The 18,729-nt window shown below is 40.1% G+C and overlaps 1 protein-coding gene across 3 annotated transcripts in view; it reads right to left on the reverse strand.

The window, feature by feature from the left end:
• The window catches only part of AFF1 (ALF transcription elongation factor 1), a 135,702-nt gene extending 117,245 nt beyond the window's left edge, over positions 1–18,457 (reverse strand). For 2 of the 3 annotated variants that reach the window (XM_040478858.1, XM_040478849.1), the window contains exon 1: positions 17,961–18,453. In XM_040478858.1, the coding sequence (XP_040334792.1) occupies positions 17,961–17,977 (17 nt within the window). In that variant the 5' untranslated portion in view covers positions 17,978–18,453. Of the gene's footprint in view, positions 1–17,960 lie in introns of all 3 variants that reach the window. The other variant, XM_040478867.1, reaches the window with a different exon arrangement.
• Positions 18,458–18,729: the final 272 nt, after the last annotated feature.

The raw sequence follows: 18,729 nt of genomic DNA on the forward strand, positions 1-18,729 counted from the left end.
GAGCTTTAAGGCGGGCCTGATTCTATGGTTTCCCTAGTTTAGGTTACAACTGATATCCAAGATACAAAAGGTCCAGATTTCAGACACGCATTTTACACAAGTAAATTTGTAATACAATCAGCGGTTACCTTATACCTACCAATCTCCCTTTCTGCCTATTTTTTCCCTTGAGCTAGTTCAAAACGCTTCTGCAGGCAACCTCTTCCCTGCCAGATATGTTGAGGCCCCAAGCCACTCGGAATTCTTTCCTTGCTGCTTTAAAAGGCTCCCCTTAGTTCTCTGCTAATGTGTTCCCTCACCTCTGACCCCTCTATATCACCTCCCAGTACAGACCAACCGGATGGGCACTCAAGGTCCCCGAATGGAGACTGCTGTCAGTCTCCCACAGCAGCTGTGCTGAATTCAGGGAAGGCAGAGAGGAGGCTGAGTGACACACAACAGGATGGAACACTCTGCTTACCAGCAGAGTAAGCTGGTCAAGAGCATGGTCTCTGGAGTTAGCAATGGGTTAAAACTCGGGCTCTGCAACTTTCTAGCAGCGCCCTTCGTGTCCTTCACCCTTTGTCCTTTGGGTCAAGTCATTTAACAGGAATGTCGGCCTTCTTAAAAAAGTAGAGATAATAATGGTGCCAATTCCCTAAAATTAACTCGAGGTTTAAGTGAGCTAATGGCTTACAATACAGAGTAAAGGGAAAGCACTCAGGTGAGTAAGAAAGGGGAAATCTGAAAAGGACCCCAGATGCACCTCCAGCTGTGCTTTGTCCCACTCAGGCTTTACACTTTCCAATTTTGCAGCTTATACCTATCCAAGCCTCTCCCCACCCCATGTCCCCTCTGCTTCAACAAACCCTTTCCTCTCCACCACACTTCCATTTTTCCCTTTCCTATGGGCTGTGTTATCCACACGGTGCCCAGCAGCATCCTGCACATGTTGTGTCTAAACTAACAGTCCAAATAACTAACACTTAGAGTGAGCACTGGCTGAGCAGGAGTCTGGTTATGATGTACTGATGTTGTCTGGAGCACAAACACCCCCAAACCTATGAACCAGGGGGAACCAGCAGAGCAGGGCACTTCTCAACTATGGCACCATTGACATTTTGAACCAAATAATTATTTGTGTCAGGGCTGTCCTGTGCATTGTAAAATGCTTAGCAGGGTCCTTGGCCTCCATCTTAGGTGACAGTGCACACTCTCCCCCCAGCTGTGACGATCAAATATACTTCTAAGCTTTGCCAAATATCCCTGTGCTTAGGGTGGGGGCAAAATAGCCTTCTCCTCTTTTCCCTGCCTCCCCCATATTGAGAGCCAATGCTGTAGATAACGAGAGATATTCTCCACGTCACAGTGTTAGTTTTCTACTGAGACAACAGCCACCACATTGCAGCACACTGAAAACAGACATGGGAAACATTTCCTAATAGCTATATTTGTGAAAGGCACCTTCGAGACTCGATCACTACTAGCTATGGCCAACAGGGTAAGTCACAAACGCTAAGCTCTAATTGTACCAAAAGGTTTAGGACGGTTGTAAGATTTAAATTAACTAATACATACACAGGGCTTAGTCCAGTGCCTGTCTAAAGTATTTGTTACCTGTGAGCTACTACTAATAAGTATACACGGCTGCAGTTCAAGTGCTTGGCAAAGCAGCACGGGACTTGGCTCTCCTCTCACCTATTCTTTCTATGCTCCTCCCACCCATCTCCCCAAGGAGAAAGTAAGGTAATTCAATACTGAAAACAATACGATGGTCCCTAGAGCTGACAGCGTATGAAGCAGGGTAAGAGAACAGAAGAAAAAAAGAATCCAAAGATAGCATGTAAAGTGCTGTGTCCTGCCACAGAGGCAAAGGGGTTTACACATTTCACACTAAACAGGAAGAGGCAGAGGATGACTTTCATTCGAAAATGAGTTTCTTATAAGGAAGGAGCATCCTGAAAGAGGATGAGGGGTACAAGGGATTTGACATCTTTTACCCAGAGAAGTTCCACCCCACATAAATCTCCCTTTCCAAATATCACAGGAGTTCCCTGAGTTAAAAATAACCACAACTTCAAACAGTTGTATGTCTCTCCTTAATTCCCCACATGGTAACCAAGTTGTGGGGGGAAGGCACTTCCCAGTGCTGGGCATTAGGAAACACTGACCTCACATTTCTTCTGTACATGTCTTCACTCTGCGAGGAATTTTACACATACCATGCTTCCCTACTCTCATCTCATTCCCTTTTCCTGTTTCATACACTTCAGGTAACAGGCACGCACAATCATGTTCCATTTTCTCCATCCTTCCTTTGCCCCATTAGTATACCAAGGAGCACTGACCACATAGATACGTGTGTGAAGGACAAAAACAACATTTACATAAAAGTCTAGAGTAGATTAGCAGAGGCTGTGTAACCCTTATTGGTCAATCACTGAGAGTCAAATCCAATCTCCAGAAGTCTCAGTTCTTCACCTGTACACTCGGAGTGATAATTTCTGCCTTATAGATTCAGTGATACCAGATATGCAAATTTCTGACTCGGAATATAACAATGCACAAATGATTGCTATTATCATATACTAAAATGATACATAATGTCTGTACTTCAAAGTACTCAAGTTTGCCAACAAATACTCCGAAAAGAATTCATTTTGCTCATATTTTGTTCCTATTAAACCTAAGGATCCCTTAGTGCACTCCTCTCTCCCACCAAAAGAACCAACTTAGGCAGAAGGTAAGCTGTCTTATTCAAGCATGGTTTGTATGCTTTGTTTAATCAAAATCGCTGTTTTCCATTATTGTACCACATGTTTGACATTTTGGCACCATAAGTGAAGAAACACTCTGGGTTCAGCCTTGGGCCTAACCTTCATCACATGATTTTCGTACCTGCTTCTGCAAAATATCTTCTGTGCTCCAAACCCATTTCTAGAAGAAAAAGCAGTTTGTAAATAGGAAACCGTGCAGGCTTTCTTCTTAAATTTCCAACATCTACTGAAATAATATCCACTCTTACTAGCAAATCAACTATGAAAACAGTGAAAGAAATGATTTTTGAACTAAATCAGAAACGTTTCTCTCAAAAACAGAATGAATAATTTTGGTGGCTCTTGCTGTCCTACAGTTTGGGCACAATTTTTAAAGGAATTCAATAAAAATATAAGATCTAAAATTTCTATTCCTGATAATTTAAACAATTAGATTAAAATTTACAAAGTTAAAGACAATTGCCAAAAATCTATTTCCTTATCAATTTTAAAAACAAAACAAATGAAATTTTTCATCAGCTAATTTTAAGCTAATATTTAAAAGCACAGGCAAAAAAAAAAATCATTTGTCTGCATTCTGATTCCAGCTTCTACAACTGAAGCAATGTTTGTGTTTCTGTGTGAGCATGATGTACATATACCTGCGTGTATGAATACAAAGGAAAAAATACTAGAAGAGGTCTTCAATTTATAGCAGTTTCTGAGTTACACATTGTTCTTCAACTATGACAGTCTTATACATAAATATGAATGAGAGGTGTCAGGGTGGCTCAGTTGGTTGAAACTCTTGGTTTCAGCTCAGGTCATGAGCCTAGTGTCGGGCTCCACATTGAGCATGGAGTCTGTTTAAGGTTCTCTCTCTCTCTCTCTCTCTCTCTCTCTCTCTCTCTCTCTCTCTCCCCCTCCCTCCCTCTGCCCCTCCCCTTGCACACTCATGCGCTAAAATATAGACAGATAAAATAAGAATGAGTGAAGTTCATAAATATGGTACTCAGTGTAGTTTCCATACCCAGCATCATGAATCACATAACATCTATCTGTGGAAGTGTGTTATTATCTGTTACCACCTTGGTTTCTAGCACAATGTATAAAAAAACAACACCTTGCTTTGGGCAATATTAACTTTTTGACTTTTAAAAATGTATTCTTGGCATTGCATTTCCAGGCATAAAAAAGATCTCAAAGTCTTATGTTCCTCTTCAAATTTAAGACAAAATGAAAATCTAAAAAAAAAAAACAAAAAACAAAAAAAAACACAACTGCCTCAAGTAACCCCCACCTCACCTTTCCTCCTATACATTGAGCACATCACCTACCAAATATATACCAAGAATGATTCAAAGTACGGTAACATTTAACATATAAAGAAAAAGTAGAAAAGGAACAGAAAGAAAATGTTTGGTCAAGCTGTTAAAAATTACGAAAATGTTTCTCTTTCATTTTAATTACAATTAAGTTTAATATACTCTTTTGTTTTACTGAACTACAGAATATTTCAAAAAGTAGAAATTATATCTATTACAGTCAAGGAAACGTGAATGAAAAAAGTCTGCTAGAAAGTGAAAGCTTCTCAGGGCACCTAGAGGGCTCAGTTGGAAGGCCATGCAACTCTTGATCTCATGTTTGTGAATTCAAACCCCACGTTGGGTGCAGATATTACTTAAAATAAAATGTTTACAAGTGGGGATGGGCGGGGGGAGGGGGGCTGCCGGGGTAGCTCAGTCAATTGAGCATCTGATTCTTAATTTAGGCTCAGGTCAGGATCCCAGGGCTGTGGGACTGAACCCTGATGGTGGAGCTTGCCTGGGATTCTCTTTCCCTCCTGCTCCTCTTCCCCAACTCGCACACACTCTATCTAAAGAAATAACAATAATAATAATAATAAAATTATCTTAAAAAATTAAAAAAAAATTAAAGAGTAAGTTTAAAAACAAAACAGGAAAGTAAGATCCCCTCTACAGCAATACAAAGACCACAAAATCTTCCTCCTGCCTAAAGTCCGATGTAGTCACTCACAGAAATAGGATTCCCCTTAGAGAGTTAGATTAACAACACGCTCATTTGGGACGAGAGCAAACGTACATTTTTACTTCCTCCTGAAGAAACTGAGGCAAACAAGATTTCCCGAATGTGTCCAAGATAAACAAGCGGTGTCTGTCCAGTGATTCAGGAGTCCCTGGCACTCAAACCTACTCTTTTCCATTCCATGAAACTCTGCAAATTTAGACAGTAATCCTGTCCTTAAATGTCTAAAACTTTAATGCTTCTGAAAAACAGGATGAGGTTTTTATAGGAAATTATCCTATTAAAAGGCCACAGTTTTTTTTTTTTTTTAACAAAATACTCAAGCTGATCTTGAAAATCATCTGTGAAAATACCAAAAGCAGGACAAGTTAGGTATAGTGATGGAGTCTGACAATGGCTCTTGAATAGAGAGAACAGAATAGCTCCTTTTGAGGGGAGAGAACAGGGGGCTCCAGAACCCACACTCCTTAAGCCAAAATAAAATCCACATGGATAAAAGATGTAAAGACACAGCTTTTTAAAAAATGTATCAACAATACTCAAAGAAACCTTCTACAAGAATACTTTAATACCTTCAAGAGGACAACTTAAGATGAAGACATAACAATTATGAGTATCTATGCATCAAAAACACTGCATCAACATTCACAAAGCAGGGGTCCTGATGCTCAGTCAGTTAAGCGTCTGACTTCGGCTCAGGTCATGATCCCACAGTTCGTGAGTTCAAGCCCCTCGAGCCCCGTGTCGGGCTCTGTGCTGACAGCTTGGAGCCTGAAGCCTGCTTTGGAGTCTGGGTCTCCCTTTCTCTCTGGCCCTCCCCACCTCTCAAAAATAAATAAATGTTAAATAAATATTTTTTAAAAAATTTTAAAAAATTCACAAAGCAAAAACTTAAGATTATTAGGAGAAATAGAAGCTCATTAATTGTATGTGACTTATTCATCTCTTAGTCCACAGAATGGATAAAATAAGAATACAAAAATAAGGGGCGTCTGGGTGGCCCAGTCGGTTAAGCGTCCGTCCGACTCTTGATTTTGGCTCAGGTTATGATCTCCCGGTTTCAGGAGTTTGAGCCCCGAGCCTGCCTGGGATTCATTCTTTCTCTCTCTCTCTCTCTCTCTCTCTCTGCTGCTCCCCTGCTCATGTTCTGTCTCTCCCAAAAAATAAACTTTAAAAAAATGAATATAGAAATAAGGCAAGACAGGTCTAACGTACAAACCCACATTTGACTCTGGACCCTGAAAATAGAGAATATACATTCTATGTTCACATTCATGGAATTATCATCTATTAGGCCACAAAAGGTCCACGACTAACTATATTTATTTGAAAATAACTGTAAATAGAGGTACAAAAGAGATGAGGTGACACTGAATGCAGGATCCTTATAGTAACTTTATATAATTAAACATAACTGTGATGCATGCACAGCATAAGAACTTTCAGTTCCTCTAGCAGTTTGTTGTGATAACATTTTTTCAAGAAGCCACAAAATCCCTTGAGAAAAAGGTACTCAAACCATCTGCTACTTCCTAAAATATCCAAGATAGAGATTATCTATTTCCTATTTCTCAATAGACTAAAAGAACTCCACCTCCCACTATGTTTTCATGTTTAATTATCTTCAATGAGAAGTTCGTTGCTGGGCTTTCCTTAAACCCCTTAACATATATAATTTATTAATTCAAGGTCTGTTTTTGGCAGAAGTGCAAGCCATCTTTCACCACACTTCCTATGGCAGTCTTTCACAAGCATAAAAGGTTGCTTTGTAAATTAACCTTTGTATTTAATAGCCAGGCTAAATATTCTCTTTACTGTCTAAATCTTCACCTCCTTATGACTGTACTCCCTGAGCTGGGACTTCTCTAATTCTATCACATCTCTTATTTGATGGCTTTTCAAACTAAGAAAGATGTCCTCTCAAATTTATTTTCTGCATGTTTAACTTGTTTATATTTATGCACCAATTAAGGCAAACTCTTAGAAAACAGTCTCTATTTTAAAAGCTCATGTTATGTTATGAAGCTCATTTTATCTGTATTAAAAAACAAAAACAAAAACAAAAAACACAGGACTGAGTTTTGGTCGAATTAATCCACAAAAACAATTTTTATTTTAAGAAACTGCCACATGACAGTTTCCTAAAATCCTATCTGCCCTGTTTAAAAAATGCCATTCTTTCCACTATCACTTATTTCCATGTACATTCTGAAATAGCAGTTCTAACATATCATGACTTGATTTTTCTCTACTTCAGTCAACTCTATCAGAGGTCCTTGTGGCTGACAAAGTCCCCCACATTCCATTATTCTCTGTCACGACACTCCCATTTGTTTTTTGTCATGGTGCCGTAACAGTTTGCGACTGTTTCATTGGTCAGTTTTGTTTGCTGATTTTCTGTCCCCCACCCCCACAACCAACTATGAGCTCCTCTCCATGTGGGGAGACAGCTCCCCACATGAACCAGCTTAGAGACCTGCACACACACTGGCTGGCTCTCAGTGAGCAACAAGGCATTCATCAATACATGATATGGATAATATTAAAAGCACTGCTCATGTATGTGAATTGGCCACAGTCATAAAGCTATTAATGCTGATATAATCTTTAAGTAGGTAAATACCCAGAAACAGTGAATTCCAGTCACATGCCACAATGTTCTGAGGCCCCAAAGCTGAAAGCACATGGGCAGACTTGTTAAAGGCAGCCATGTAGGAGACAACTAAGTGTGGCCTCACAGCTCCTTTACAGAATAGCAACGGGAGTGCTGAAAAGGGGATTCACTCTCACTACCATCACACATACACCCACAGATAATTTCAGAGCACTTCACGAAGTATTCTTGTTCATAAAGTAGATCCACCTTTTCCTGAAGTTTGGAACACACTACCAATTGGGGGAATATGGTCACCACCTTCCTCTAGCAAAACCCCAGTTTTAAAGATAATTTCCAGAAGCTCCACTCAGATAACATATCTTTGAGCAAATTCAAGACTGTAGCTAATGAGAACAGCTAAAATTTGCCTGAAAGTTTTTTTACTAAAAACACATCTAAATGACAATTTCTAGGGCTGTTTAGCAGTTCTGAAAAATAGAATATATATACATATATATATGTATACATATATATCGATTTGATGGGTTCATAAGTTGTGTGTTGGAAGTTTCACTTGCAATTTTGACAAAAGCATGCATTGATATTTTAAATGTTAATTTGACTTTCTTTAAATACTTCTTGATGTAAGCTTCTTCATCACAAAGTCTGACCAATTTTAGAAATCTTCATAGTATCTTCTATGAAAAAAACAGTTGTGTTTTAGCCATATGTATTTAAAACACATTATTTTTTAACATTCAAATGCAAAATTGATCAGATCTCAGAACCACCAGTTCCACAGCCCAGTTGACTACAAAGATAGTAAAATAACTTGCAAGAAACTGAACTAGATCAGTTTAAACATGGGTTAGGATGGACATACAGTTTGGAAAACAGTTCAGTGGTTTCTCAAAAAAGTAAGGTATAGGGGTGCCTGGGTGGCTCAGTCAGTCAAGCATTCAACTTTGGCTCAGGTCATGATCTCACAGTTCATGGGTTCGAGCCCCGCATCAGGCTCTGTGCTGACAACTCAGAGCCTGAAGCCTGCTTCAGATTCTGTGTCTCCCTCTCTCTCTGCCCCTCCCCGGCTCGCACTCTCTTTCTCTCTGTCTCTCAAAAATAAACAAACATTTAAAAAAAAAAAAAAAAAAGGAAGGCATAAACTATCCTAAGGACCCAGCAAATCTACTCTTTGGTATCTAACCAAGCAAAAGGAAAATGTATGTCTACACAAAGACTTGCACGCAAATGTTCACAGGAGCATTATTTGTAATAGCCACTCCCCTGTGAACACATATGAAACAACCAGTCTATCATACTCAGACAGCAGAATACTATTTGGTAATTACAAGGACAAAGCTGACATATGCTATGCCACAGATGAATCTCAAAAAAATTACACGAGTGCAAAGAGCCAGATGTAAAAAACCTCAAGGTTCCATGTATGTGAAGTAATGACAAAAAGGCAAATTTACACACAGAAAGATTTAGCAAGGAGCTAGAAACATGGATTACCTGTAAATGGACATGAGGGATCTTATTGGGGAGATAAAATGTCCTAAAAAAGATTTATGGTGATGGCTGTACCACTTAAGAAGGTAAACATAATAAAGTGAAATCACTGAGTTGCACACTTGAAATGGACAACTCTTAGGATATGTAAAATATACTACAAAGTTGTAAAGAAAAAAGAAACTTGGGTTGAGGGAAAAAATGATAAAATGAGAAGTCACAAAAGAGATGAAAGATCTGGGTGATAGTGACTGTATCTTGATTAAAGCAATCTGCTCCCCTCCTGCCCTGCCAAAAAAAAAAAAAGTCATTTGCCAAGATACCAAAAAACGAAGTAGGAGTAAAGTTTCCACTTCACTCTTTAATATAATGGATAATACCAACACCTTAGAGGGATATCACCACAGAATATGGGTAACGTCAGGAAGAAACCAAGTTTTATTCTAGGCTTATGAGAATTGTCATGATTTTTTTCAAAGCCTACAAACTAAAGTCCACAGTAAGTAAATCTAATTATTTTCACTTTATCCTTAGAAAAACATGACTGTTAAAATAAGAAAACTATGAAGCTATTTGTAAGAATAAGGCACCTGTTGGGGTGTCTGGGTGGCTCCATCGGTTGGACTTCAGCTCAGGTCATGATCTCATGGCTTGTGAGTTCGAGCCCCACTTCGGGCTCTGTGCTGACAGCTCAGAGCCTAGAACCTGCTTTGGATTCTGTGTCTCCCTCTCTCTCTGCCCCTCCCCTGCTCGCACCTTGTCTCTCATGTACTCTCTCTCTCAAATAAACATTAAAAAAAAAATAAAATAAAGCACCTATCATGAGTTTTAACATAAAAACCCCACACTATCAACAAAAAGATAGAAACTACCAAATTCAATCTTTTATAACTTCCAATCTAGGGCTTTTTGTCTTCTGGGCACAGTTCCCACTTTAAAAAACTGTGTTTAATTGGTTTACTCTCAATTTTACTAAAATCAAGTGACAAGCAGACAATACTCATCTCTGTATTCTTTACAACACTTTCAGCTAGAACTTGGTTTTGGAAACAAATGTAACACACTGGGTTCCATTCTATCTTTTTACTATGCTAATGTCAGTAAATGTAGCTGCCTAATTTCTTCCATGTGGTACAAAGTTTATATTTACACAGCTTTTTAAAATGGAGAGTTAGCACAAGTATGGTTTAACTCTAAAAGGGAAGGGGGGGGGAGAGAGATACACAGACCATAAAATAACAGAAAAACATAATTTCTAGAAGTGCAATTGCAGGTCAACATTACTTAAAGAGAAAGAGAGAGAGAGTGTTAACTATGTGTTACCGTCCAGAATTTTGTACCACTAAATATCCCCTTTTAACAAACTTTTAGAAGTATTTAATATTCAGCATATTAATTCAAGAGGTTCTGTTTGCCTTTAAACACACACACACACAGCAGAATTTCATGAACTCATGACAGCTAAAGCTACCAACTGACTAGGTAAGCCATCTTACTTAAAAATGTCTACAGTAAAATATCAGTTTATCGACCAGGAGACAAAAATATGTAATTTCTACATAAAACTAAGTAGGAAACATGTTTCATTCTTTTATATAAAGCAATGGGGACTGGTTAATTTTACCACTTACCAAAAATTCACATCCAGAGTAAATCAGATACACCTGCATTTTTAAGGCAATGAGAATGAGGGGATCGATTTAACAAGTTATCCAGATGCACATTATCCAGGATGAAAGTCACGTGAGGTCTCAGCTCTATCATGACCACAAAAACATATGCACCAAATCAAAATTTAATTACACTGCACGACACCGTTTGTGAATTGTGCTACATATTTTATCAACTGCTCTGCTTTTGACAGGACAGTTTCCTGAAGGAAAGTTCCAAGAACTGAAGAGTTACAACACCCACATACCAGAAAGTGTTTCCTGAATTTTGTTACAGGAACTGACATCTGCTATAATTTGAACATTTACTTCCCAGTAGGAGTCTCACTTAAAATTTTTACTGAACATTATTTGTTCAACAACAGTGGACACAGTATTTTGTTTAAAAAACAAAAACAAAACACCACCACCTTTTAGTTTCATGGAGTTTGGATATAATTGACCAATTCACAGTTGTAACTTTTCTCTGGGAACAAAAACAACTGCCACCTGATAAACTGGGGTGTGTGTGGCAGAATGTGAGTTAGTAGTTTTGGGAAGGAGCCCAGAATGGATAGGAAAGGGTAAATTAAATATCTAGGTCCTTGAAAAGAAACAATTCTTGGGAAAGTGCTGCATGATCAAATTGGGCATCACTTCTTGATGCCTTCCTTTTTCCTTTTGTTTTTTTAAATTTAGGTGCATCTGGATACTTTAACAAATACAGTTTGTAATATATATATAAATAGAGATGGAGATCTACTTTTTCTACCAACCTCTTGTCTATTTCGGGGGGGGGGGGGGGAGGATATGTGAGTATATATTAAGTCAAAATGTAATTGCATTGTATAATATATATATATATATATATTTTTTTTTTGGCATGATATACTTTATATATCTCTCTCACACAGACTCCATTTCACAAAGGGTAGTAGGGTGGGCCTCTGGCCTCAGAGCCGGCAGGGCTCCACCCAAGCTCCACCCTACACCTGTCTAATGAGACTCTCTGAGGGTGGGGAAAAAAGGAGTAGAATCAGCATGTTAGCAACCACCCCCCCAACCCGGTGATTCTAGTGTCAAGTTTGAAAGAGAACCTTGAACTTAATATGACCACGTTGCACCTAAAATATTCTTTTACTTTTATTTAATTGCCAACCCAGCAGTAAGCAATATGAAAAAGAAAGCAAGACCTTGTAGGGTAAAATAAAGGCAAGCCAGTGACTCAAGAGTTGCATCCTTAACTCTCTACAGCCACCCAAAGGACCATGTGGCCTGCAGGTCTCCAAGTATTCATCATATGAGCCAATAAAGAGAAACAACAATTCTTGGTACCTTTAGAACGTGGTCGGGGCACCTGGGTGGCTCAGTCAGTTATGCGTCCAACTTCGGCTCAGGTCATGATCTCATGGCTAGTGAGTTCGAGACCCATGTCAGGCTCTGTGCTGACAGCTCAGATTCTGTGTCTCCATCTCTCTCTGTCCCTCCCCACTCACACTCTGTCTTTCTCTCTCTCTCAAAAATAAACATTAAAAAAAAGTTTTTTTTAACAATGTGGTCAAACTGTGGGTGTCCTTTGGAAATACCTAACACCAAAGCAAAGGCAATTTAGGCATCAGTCGAAATACACTATAGATTTCCCCCTTCAGTTAGTTTTCGTTCTTTTTGACAAGATGTCGCTACTGGGATTCCTCTTACCATACTAAATCTGACATCAAATTACTGCTTGAGTAACAGCCTTATGAATCTGATAGTTCAATCTGGTTAAATTAAAAACAAAGCCAATAAACCATAACAAGAAAACAGACATTCATCAGAGAACAAGACTTCCAGGATATTAAGTCTGCTGGCTTTGTGGCCATTGGGTTAAGCTTTAACTCACTAGGCATAGCTAGGAAAAGGGAAAAGTTTGCACAGGGGAAAGATTCTCAACACCGATCACTGCCAAGTCACAGAAAGTCAGCACTGGGATGGTTGTGAAGTTAATTTTTACTTTAGGGTCTCTAGAGCATTAACACGGCAAGTTATAAATCTTATTTTTCCCTTTAAGGCCTAATACTAAACTCCACCTGATACATCTATATTTCAGCAAGACATTATTGTGCCTTCTACTTACTGCATTATTTTGAGCAAATGAATACATGTATACTCATAATAAAAGGAATGAACAAAAATACAGCCTTAGTTCTCTCCCCATTTTTTTTCACTTCTGTAAAAAAGGTAATCATTTAAGCTGTAAAAGTTATGCACACACCCTATACCAATAAAACGTAACTGAACTGCAACAGAGACTATGATATCCAAGTTTGTTACATTTTTACTTGTGACTCAAGAAACTTTGTCCTAAAGATGTAGACTGTATTTCCAACTAGTTCGGAAGGATCATCAGAAATGCTACTGCTTGTAGTTCCCACCACAACTCACATACAGAACTTTCCCTTTTAAAAGACAGGAGCTTTTGGAATTAAGTTTATATGCCAATCTTGGAAAACAAATGAAATAGAGAAATTCCCTAATAGAAAACTAAGTTTATATATTTAGAAGCAATCAAGTTGTGTGCTGTACCTCAAAGCAGTAACGAAGATACTCAGCTTTATTTCCTGCATTTTACAGCTACTGGGTAATATATAGATTTGAAGGCTCAAAACGAACGACAGCACCAAAATGAGATTTCCCTCTTATCCGTGACTAAGAGAACATTTCTCATGCCTGAGAATATGTGACATTTAAATTGCTTCAATGCAGCCTTCACTAAATTCCATTTTCAAAAGAGTATAGAAACAACTATCAAACACCTTTTCATGCTATCCCGTAAGAATCCCCTAAATCTCTTGAGAGATCACGTGCGTTAATATCGCCAAAGAACATCCCCATAAACCAGCTGACTGGAAAAAAAAAATGACTCAATTCTCCTTCTTTATGTTGGAAGAAACTGTAGTCTGGTGAGTCAGGAAGCTCGGCTGGCTCTCAGGATGAACTAGTAGGAAATCACTTAAGAGACCTGTCTGTGTTTCTCTCTTGTCAAGGACACTGTTTACCATGGCGTCACAAAGGAAAAAATGAAGACATTCGCTGGGTCAAAATACTGCATAAATTATTTCCTTCTTGAAATCACGTCCTTGAACCACACTTCCCAAAATACCACAGCATTTTTCTTTGATATCTGCTCATATTTAATCAGAGCTTCTTTGCTTTTGTGAATTTTCTTCCAAGGTAATTGGTAGCTCAAAAATGAGGAGCGCAGAAGACAGAACAAAACTGGTTCTGTACCAGTTTAAGAGCAATGCTTTTGCAATGGAAAATTTCCCTCACCAAAGAGATCCACCAAAAACCGGCTTCATAATAATCTTAGGAACAATCTGACTTTGCTTTATTATTATTATTATTATTATTATTATTATTATTTAAACTTCATTAACATTAACCTCAGTCAAATTCAAAACAAAAACACCGTGGGAGAACTGACTAACCCTAATTTCCTTTTGCAAATTGTCTGAAAGTGCTTTCTTCTGAGATGTGCTCAACCACCAGATGCTGTTCTCCTACAGAATTTCAACTCCCCCACTCCCCTCCCACCCAGGGTGAGGGGGTGGACCAGGGCTTCTCCCTTAGCACAAAGTGCGTTTTAAAACTGGTTAATCCCTGGCAGTAGTTGAAGGTACGTATATATTCCTTTCTAGAATTCAAGGATTGCTTCAATGAGGGGGTTAGCAGAGATGGGGAACCAGACAAAACCCTCCTGTTTTATCCATCAACACACTTCTAAATATAAAGTAAGTTAATCCTCACCGAAAAGTATAGATCTACAAACTATTGAGATGCCATACCCACCTTTACCCCATCACAGGCTTGCTATTATCCAAAGAGGGCACGCCAGGTTATATACACTTCTATAAAGCATTCGGTGCTTTAGATCAGAATTTGGAAACTAAAGCCACGGATCTGTAACTATTTCAAGTTAAAGAAGGCAAGTTTATTACAACTCCCATAAGAAAGTAGCCAGTGTATCTGTTGTGCTTAAAGGTTCCAAAGAAAGCACACACGAATCTGAGAGAGAGAGCAGAGGCACAGTATGTCCTGCTTGAACTGGTACTGCATTTCTTTTTATTTTTTTATAAATTTTTTTTAATGTTTATTTATTTTTGAGACAGAGAGAGACAGAGCATGAACGGGGGAGGGCCAGAGAGAGAGGGAGACACAGAATCCGAAGCAGGCTCCAGGCTCTGAGCTGTCGGCACAGAGCCCGACGCGGGGCTCGAACTCACAGATCGCGAGATCATGACCTGAGCAGAAGTCGGACGCTTAACCAACTGAGCCACCCAGGAGCCCCAACTGGTACTGTATTTCTAAATGACTGCATTTCTCCACAACTTGAATACTCAAATCAAATATTACATGTTTTCAAAATACTGACCCAAAATCTAATTTTTAAAGTTTAGGCAACTGACCTTTCATTCAACAGATGTCTTCCACTTCTGGGGGAAGAAATCAACAACAAAGCAAAACAAAATAATCAATTTCCTAGTTTTAGGTTGTTGTTGTTTTTCGTTCCTTTTAGGTTTTAAAATGAGAGAGAGGACTGTACAAACTCAATTTATAAAGGTCCACAAGCTAAGAAATAATTACGTAGTCTCTTCCTCATTCAAAATACTTCTAGCTTATGCAGGAGACAATAAAAATGTGAGACAATGTCTTGCCTTAAGGAGCTGACTATAGAAAGGAAGACACTGCCTAGCCTATTCAGTCACACAAAAAATTAGTCATATACCAACCGTAAGTATCAAATGAAAAATATTACCTGAAAGCAATGCCAAATAACGAGAGGAAAGTGACATGGTCCTCTCGTGTAGTCCCTGTCACTGCCACAAAATTCAGTTTGATCTAAGTTCTCATCTACCTCTTCGAAGGAAAAAAAAGTCAAATTACTTTAAATAGTGCACAATGAAATGACTGTGGTTAGAACAAACTGAGCTATGAATCCTGAGGACCAACGAGTCCAACAATCTAAACTAATTGTTTCAAGAGCAAACAGATACTGTGTGTGGCACATGGACAAGATTTTACTGCCCCAGATCGTAAATCAGAGGTGATGGTTCTGTTTCTCTTAGCACTACTCAGAACAATGTGGCCCAGCTTGAGGTTTCCTTGAAATCCAAAAATATCTGCAATCTTCTCTTTGGATCTCAGAAATTACCTACTATCCCACAAAACACAACGTCTAAATGAGCGTAGACCACATTCCAAATGTAACTGAAGAAAATGAATATTTATAACTTAAGAGATCTACTCCCATCATGCAGGCTAAGAAAACAACAGACATCATGGCCTTGTGGCTTTGTTCCTAGTTCAAGGGCACGTCTGAAGGCCAGGAAGAAGAGCAGAATACAGGCAGTCCTCCTATTTCAATTACCCACAAGTTGAACTACCAGACCAATAATTCCGATTTTTCCATTTTGTAGCAGAGCACTTTGAGCAGAAATTGCTTTTTTTGTATACTTATATTGAGGCTTTGCAGATCCCTTTTCACACCTCACCTCACCATTAAAGAAGCATCCCGGAAGAAGTAAGCAAATCTGCAGCGCAGCTCAGGAGTCAGGCACTGCTCCACCTGTGTGATCTTGGGCAAGAAACAGGCAGGCCGGGACTCAGTTTCTTTAACTCCAAATGTGAAAAATAAAACTCCTTACCTATTTAAGTGACTGAGAAGAATCAAAGAGATAATTCAATTACAGCAGCTGTGCCTGGCACACTGCAGTGTCCAGTTAGTTACTATCTTATTTTATTCTTAGCTTAAGAGCTGAGGCATTGAAATCACTTGCACCTGAGTTCAAATCGTACCTCTATATGAAGGAGTTTTGTTGAATAGTATTTAATTATTTTGATCAAGGTATCTTATCAAAGGGTTTATGCCACAGGCCCCCTTGGCAGTTAATTTTCATTACAGGTTAGCACACAAAGATGCAACTTTTGTTTCTAATCAAAGTTTTCCTACTACTTGGATCCAAGAGCCCCTTTCTCAGAACAGCCAACAACATGGAGCAGGGAATAAACCACTGAGTTGAGATGTTAAAATATATACAGCAGATATCGCACAAGAGGTGGTCTACATTAGAGAAGTTGTTTCTCGGGGCGCCTGGGTGGCGCAGTCGGTTAAGCGTCCGACTTCAGCCAGGTCACGATCTCGCGGTCCGGGAGTTCGAGCCCCGCGTCAGGCTCTGGGCTGATGGCTCGGAGCCTGGAGCCTGTTTCCGATTCTGTGTCTCCCTCTCTCTGCCCCTCCCCCGTTCATGCTCTGTCTCTCTCTGTCCCAAAAATAAATAAAAACGTTGAAAAAAAAATTTAGAGAAGTTGTTTCTCTTCCTAGAAAGTTCTCTTAGGAAACAATTTTTAATTTCATCTCACCCAATCGTCAGCATTCGAGCATCTATTTCTTTTAGTGGTACACCTGGGTTTTGGGACCCAAAACGTATTTAGCCTAAGACATCCCCAAATCACTATACTACAATAAGTGTCAACTTGAAGGGCCCTATTATTATTTTAAATATGTGACACCAAACTGCTTTCTAGTAAAACAGTTGAAAAAGAACTTAAATATAACTTTAAGCTTCCCTTAGCACCAACTGCTGTCACAACTAAAATGAATTCACACACAACAGTCTGAATCGTATACTAACCACTAACGCCTTGTTATCACTCTTTAACACTCATTGCAAAAAAAAAAAAAAAAAAAAAAAAGGAACCAACCAGACAAAGTCAGAGCTTGAGGTTCTTACAATAGCGCTCCTCTGACAGCAACTGCAGTTCATTATCCTCTCCCCTTCGCCAACCCCGGTACGTTCCCGGTCTTTGCCTACTCAGCAGATTCTCGCAAGCCGTGCCGTTTTATGTGGAATCCTACATTTTAGCAGCAACATTTTCGATCGCTCACCAGCCAAATTCTCAACCACCTTCTCTAAGGCGAACTGTTTTTACATTTACTGACTTCTAAAATTCCGATCAAAATACTAGCGCTCCCCCTCCCCCCCCCCCAAATCAGGCGAACCAAAGAGAGGTGCACAAAGAAACTAAACGAAAATTTGGGCAAAGGTAAGCAAGTTCAAACAACTTATTTTCTCCAAAAATAATTATTTTGGAAGACGGAAGAAATTTAACTTTTAACTTTAACTCAACCCCTCTCCTCCGCGCTGCACAAATTGTCCAGTACGCTCTCCCAACTGTTTTTTTGTTTTTTTTTGTTTTTTTTTTATCTGACGTTAAGTAATGAACCACAGCATCGGGAATGATGAGAGAGCAATGACAAAGCTGCTTCCTGCCGTTCGTCTTCGCAGCACCCCAACCGTCCCTCCCCCACCCCCCGCCCTCAACCTTCAATTCCCCTAGCCACTAACACATTTAAAAAGTTTCTCTCGGAGCCTGGCTTACCTTGACTGGGCTGCCATAATTCACTTTGCAGAGCTCAAGGTCTTCTGTCCATCGGAGCCTTCCACCCGCGGCCCTTCTACCAGCGCCGCGCTCACCATTTGCCGGGGCCGGGCGGGGACGAGCTCCCCAGCGCAACTCCCCGGTGTTACGGGACTACCTGCTCCCGAGCCCGGGCGTCCTCAGCGCAGCCTCGGGCTCCGAGCGTATTGGCTCGCACTAATCCTGATGGACATCCGGGCACTGGGGCCTCTGCAGGCGAACTACACTTTGGACCAGCTCGGGGAATGTTGCGTCCGAAATGAGAGCAAGTGAAGACCCTCGGGGCGATTTCGGAGAAGGGAAACCCGAGGAGCCCCACGACCAAAGCCCACCAGCGCACAGCTCCCCCTGAGCGCCACTAGAACCCGGGCCAGGGTTAGAAGAGAAACTAAATCGTCTTTAGGCTCCCTGAAAGTTGTCCGAGTTCGCCTGACTACCCCCTGTCAAGAAAGTTCTGGTGGTACGGTCCGCCTCCTTAAATGGGCACGGCGCTCCGCCGGCCCGAGCCGGAGGCTGCGCCGGGCGGGGGCACCGAGACCGAGCGCCGACGCAGCCCCGCTCGCTCGTGGCCGAGCCCCGCCTGCCGGCTCCTGGCTGGTGCTCTCTTGCCAGGTTTTAACAATGTACAAACACACCGCCGGAACACACAGTACCCGGCCGCTCAGAACTCCAGCTCCAATTTGAATATTTGTTGAATATTGGGCCCCTAGAGGCTGCAGTGAGCAAGGAA

The sequence above is a fragment of the Herpailurus yagouaroundi genome, unplaced genomic scaffold, assembly GCF_014898765.1.
Source record: "Herpailurus yagouaroundi ecotype Mexico unplaced genomic scaffold, PumYag 28, whole genome shotgun sequence".
NCBI lineage: Eukaryota > Metazoa > Chordata > Mammalia > Carnivora > Felidae > Herpailurus > Herpailurus yagouaroundi.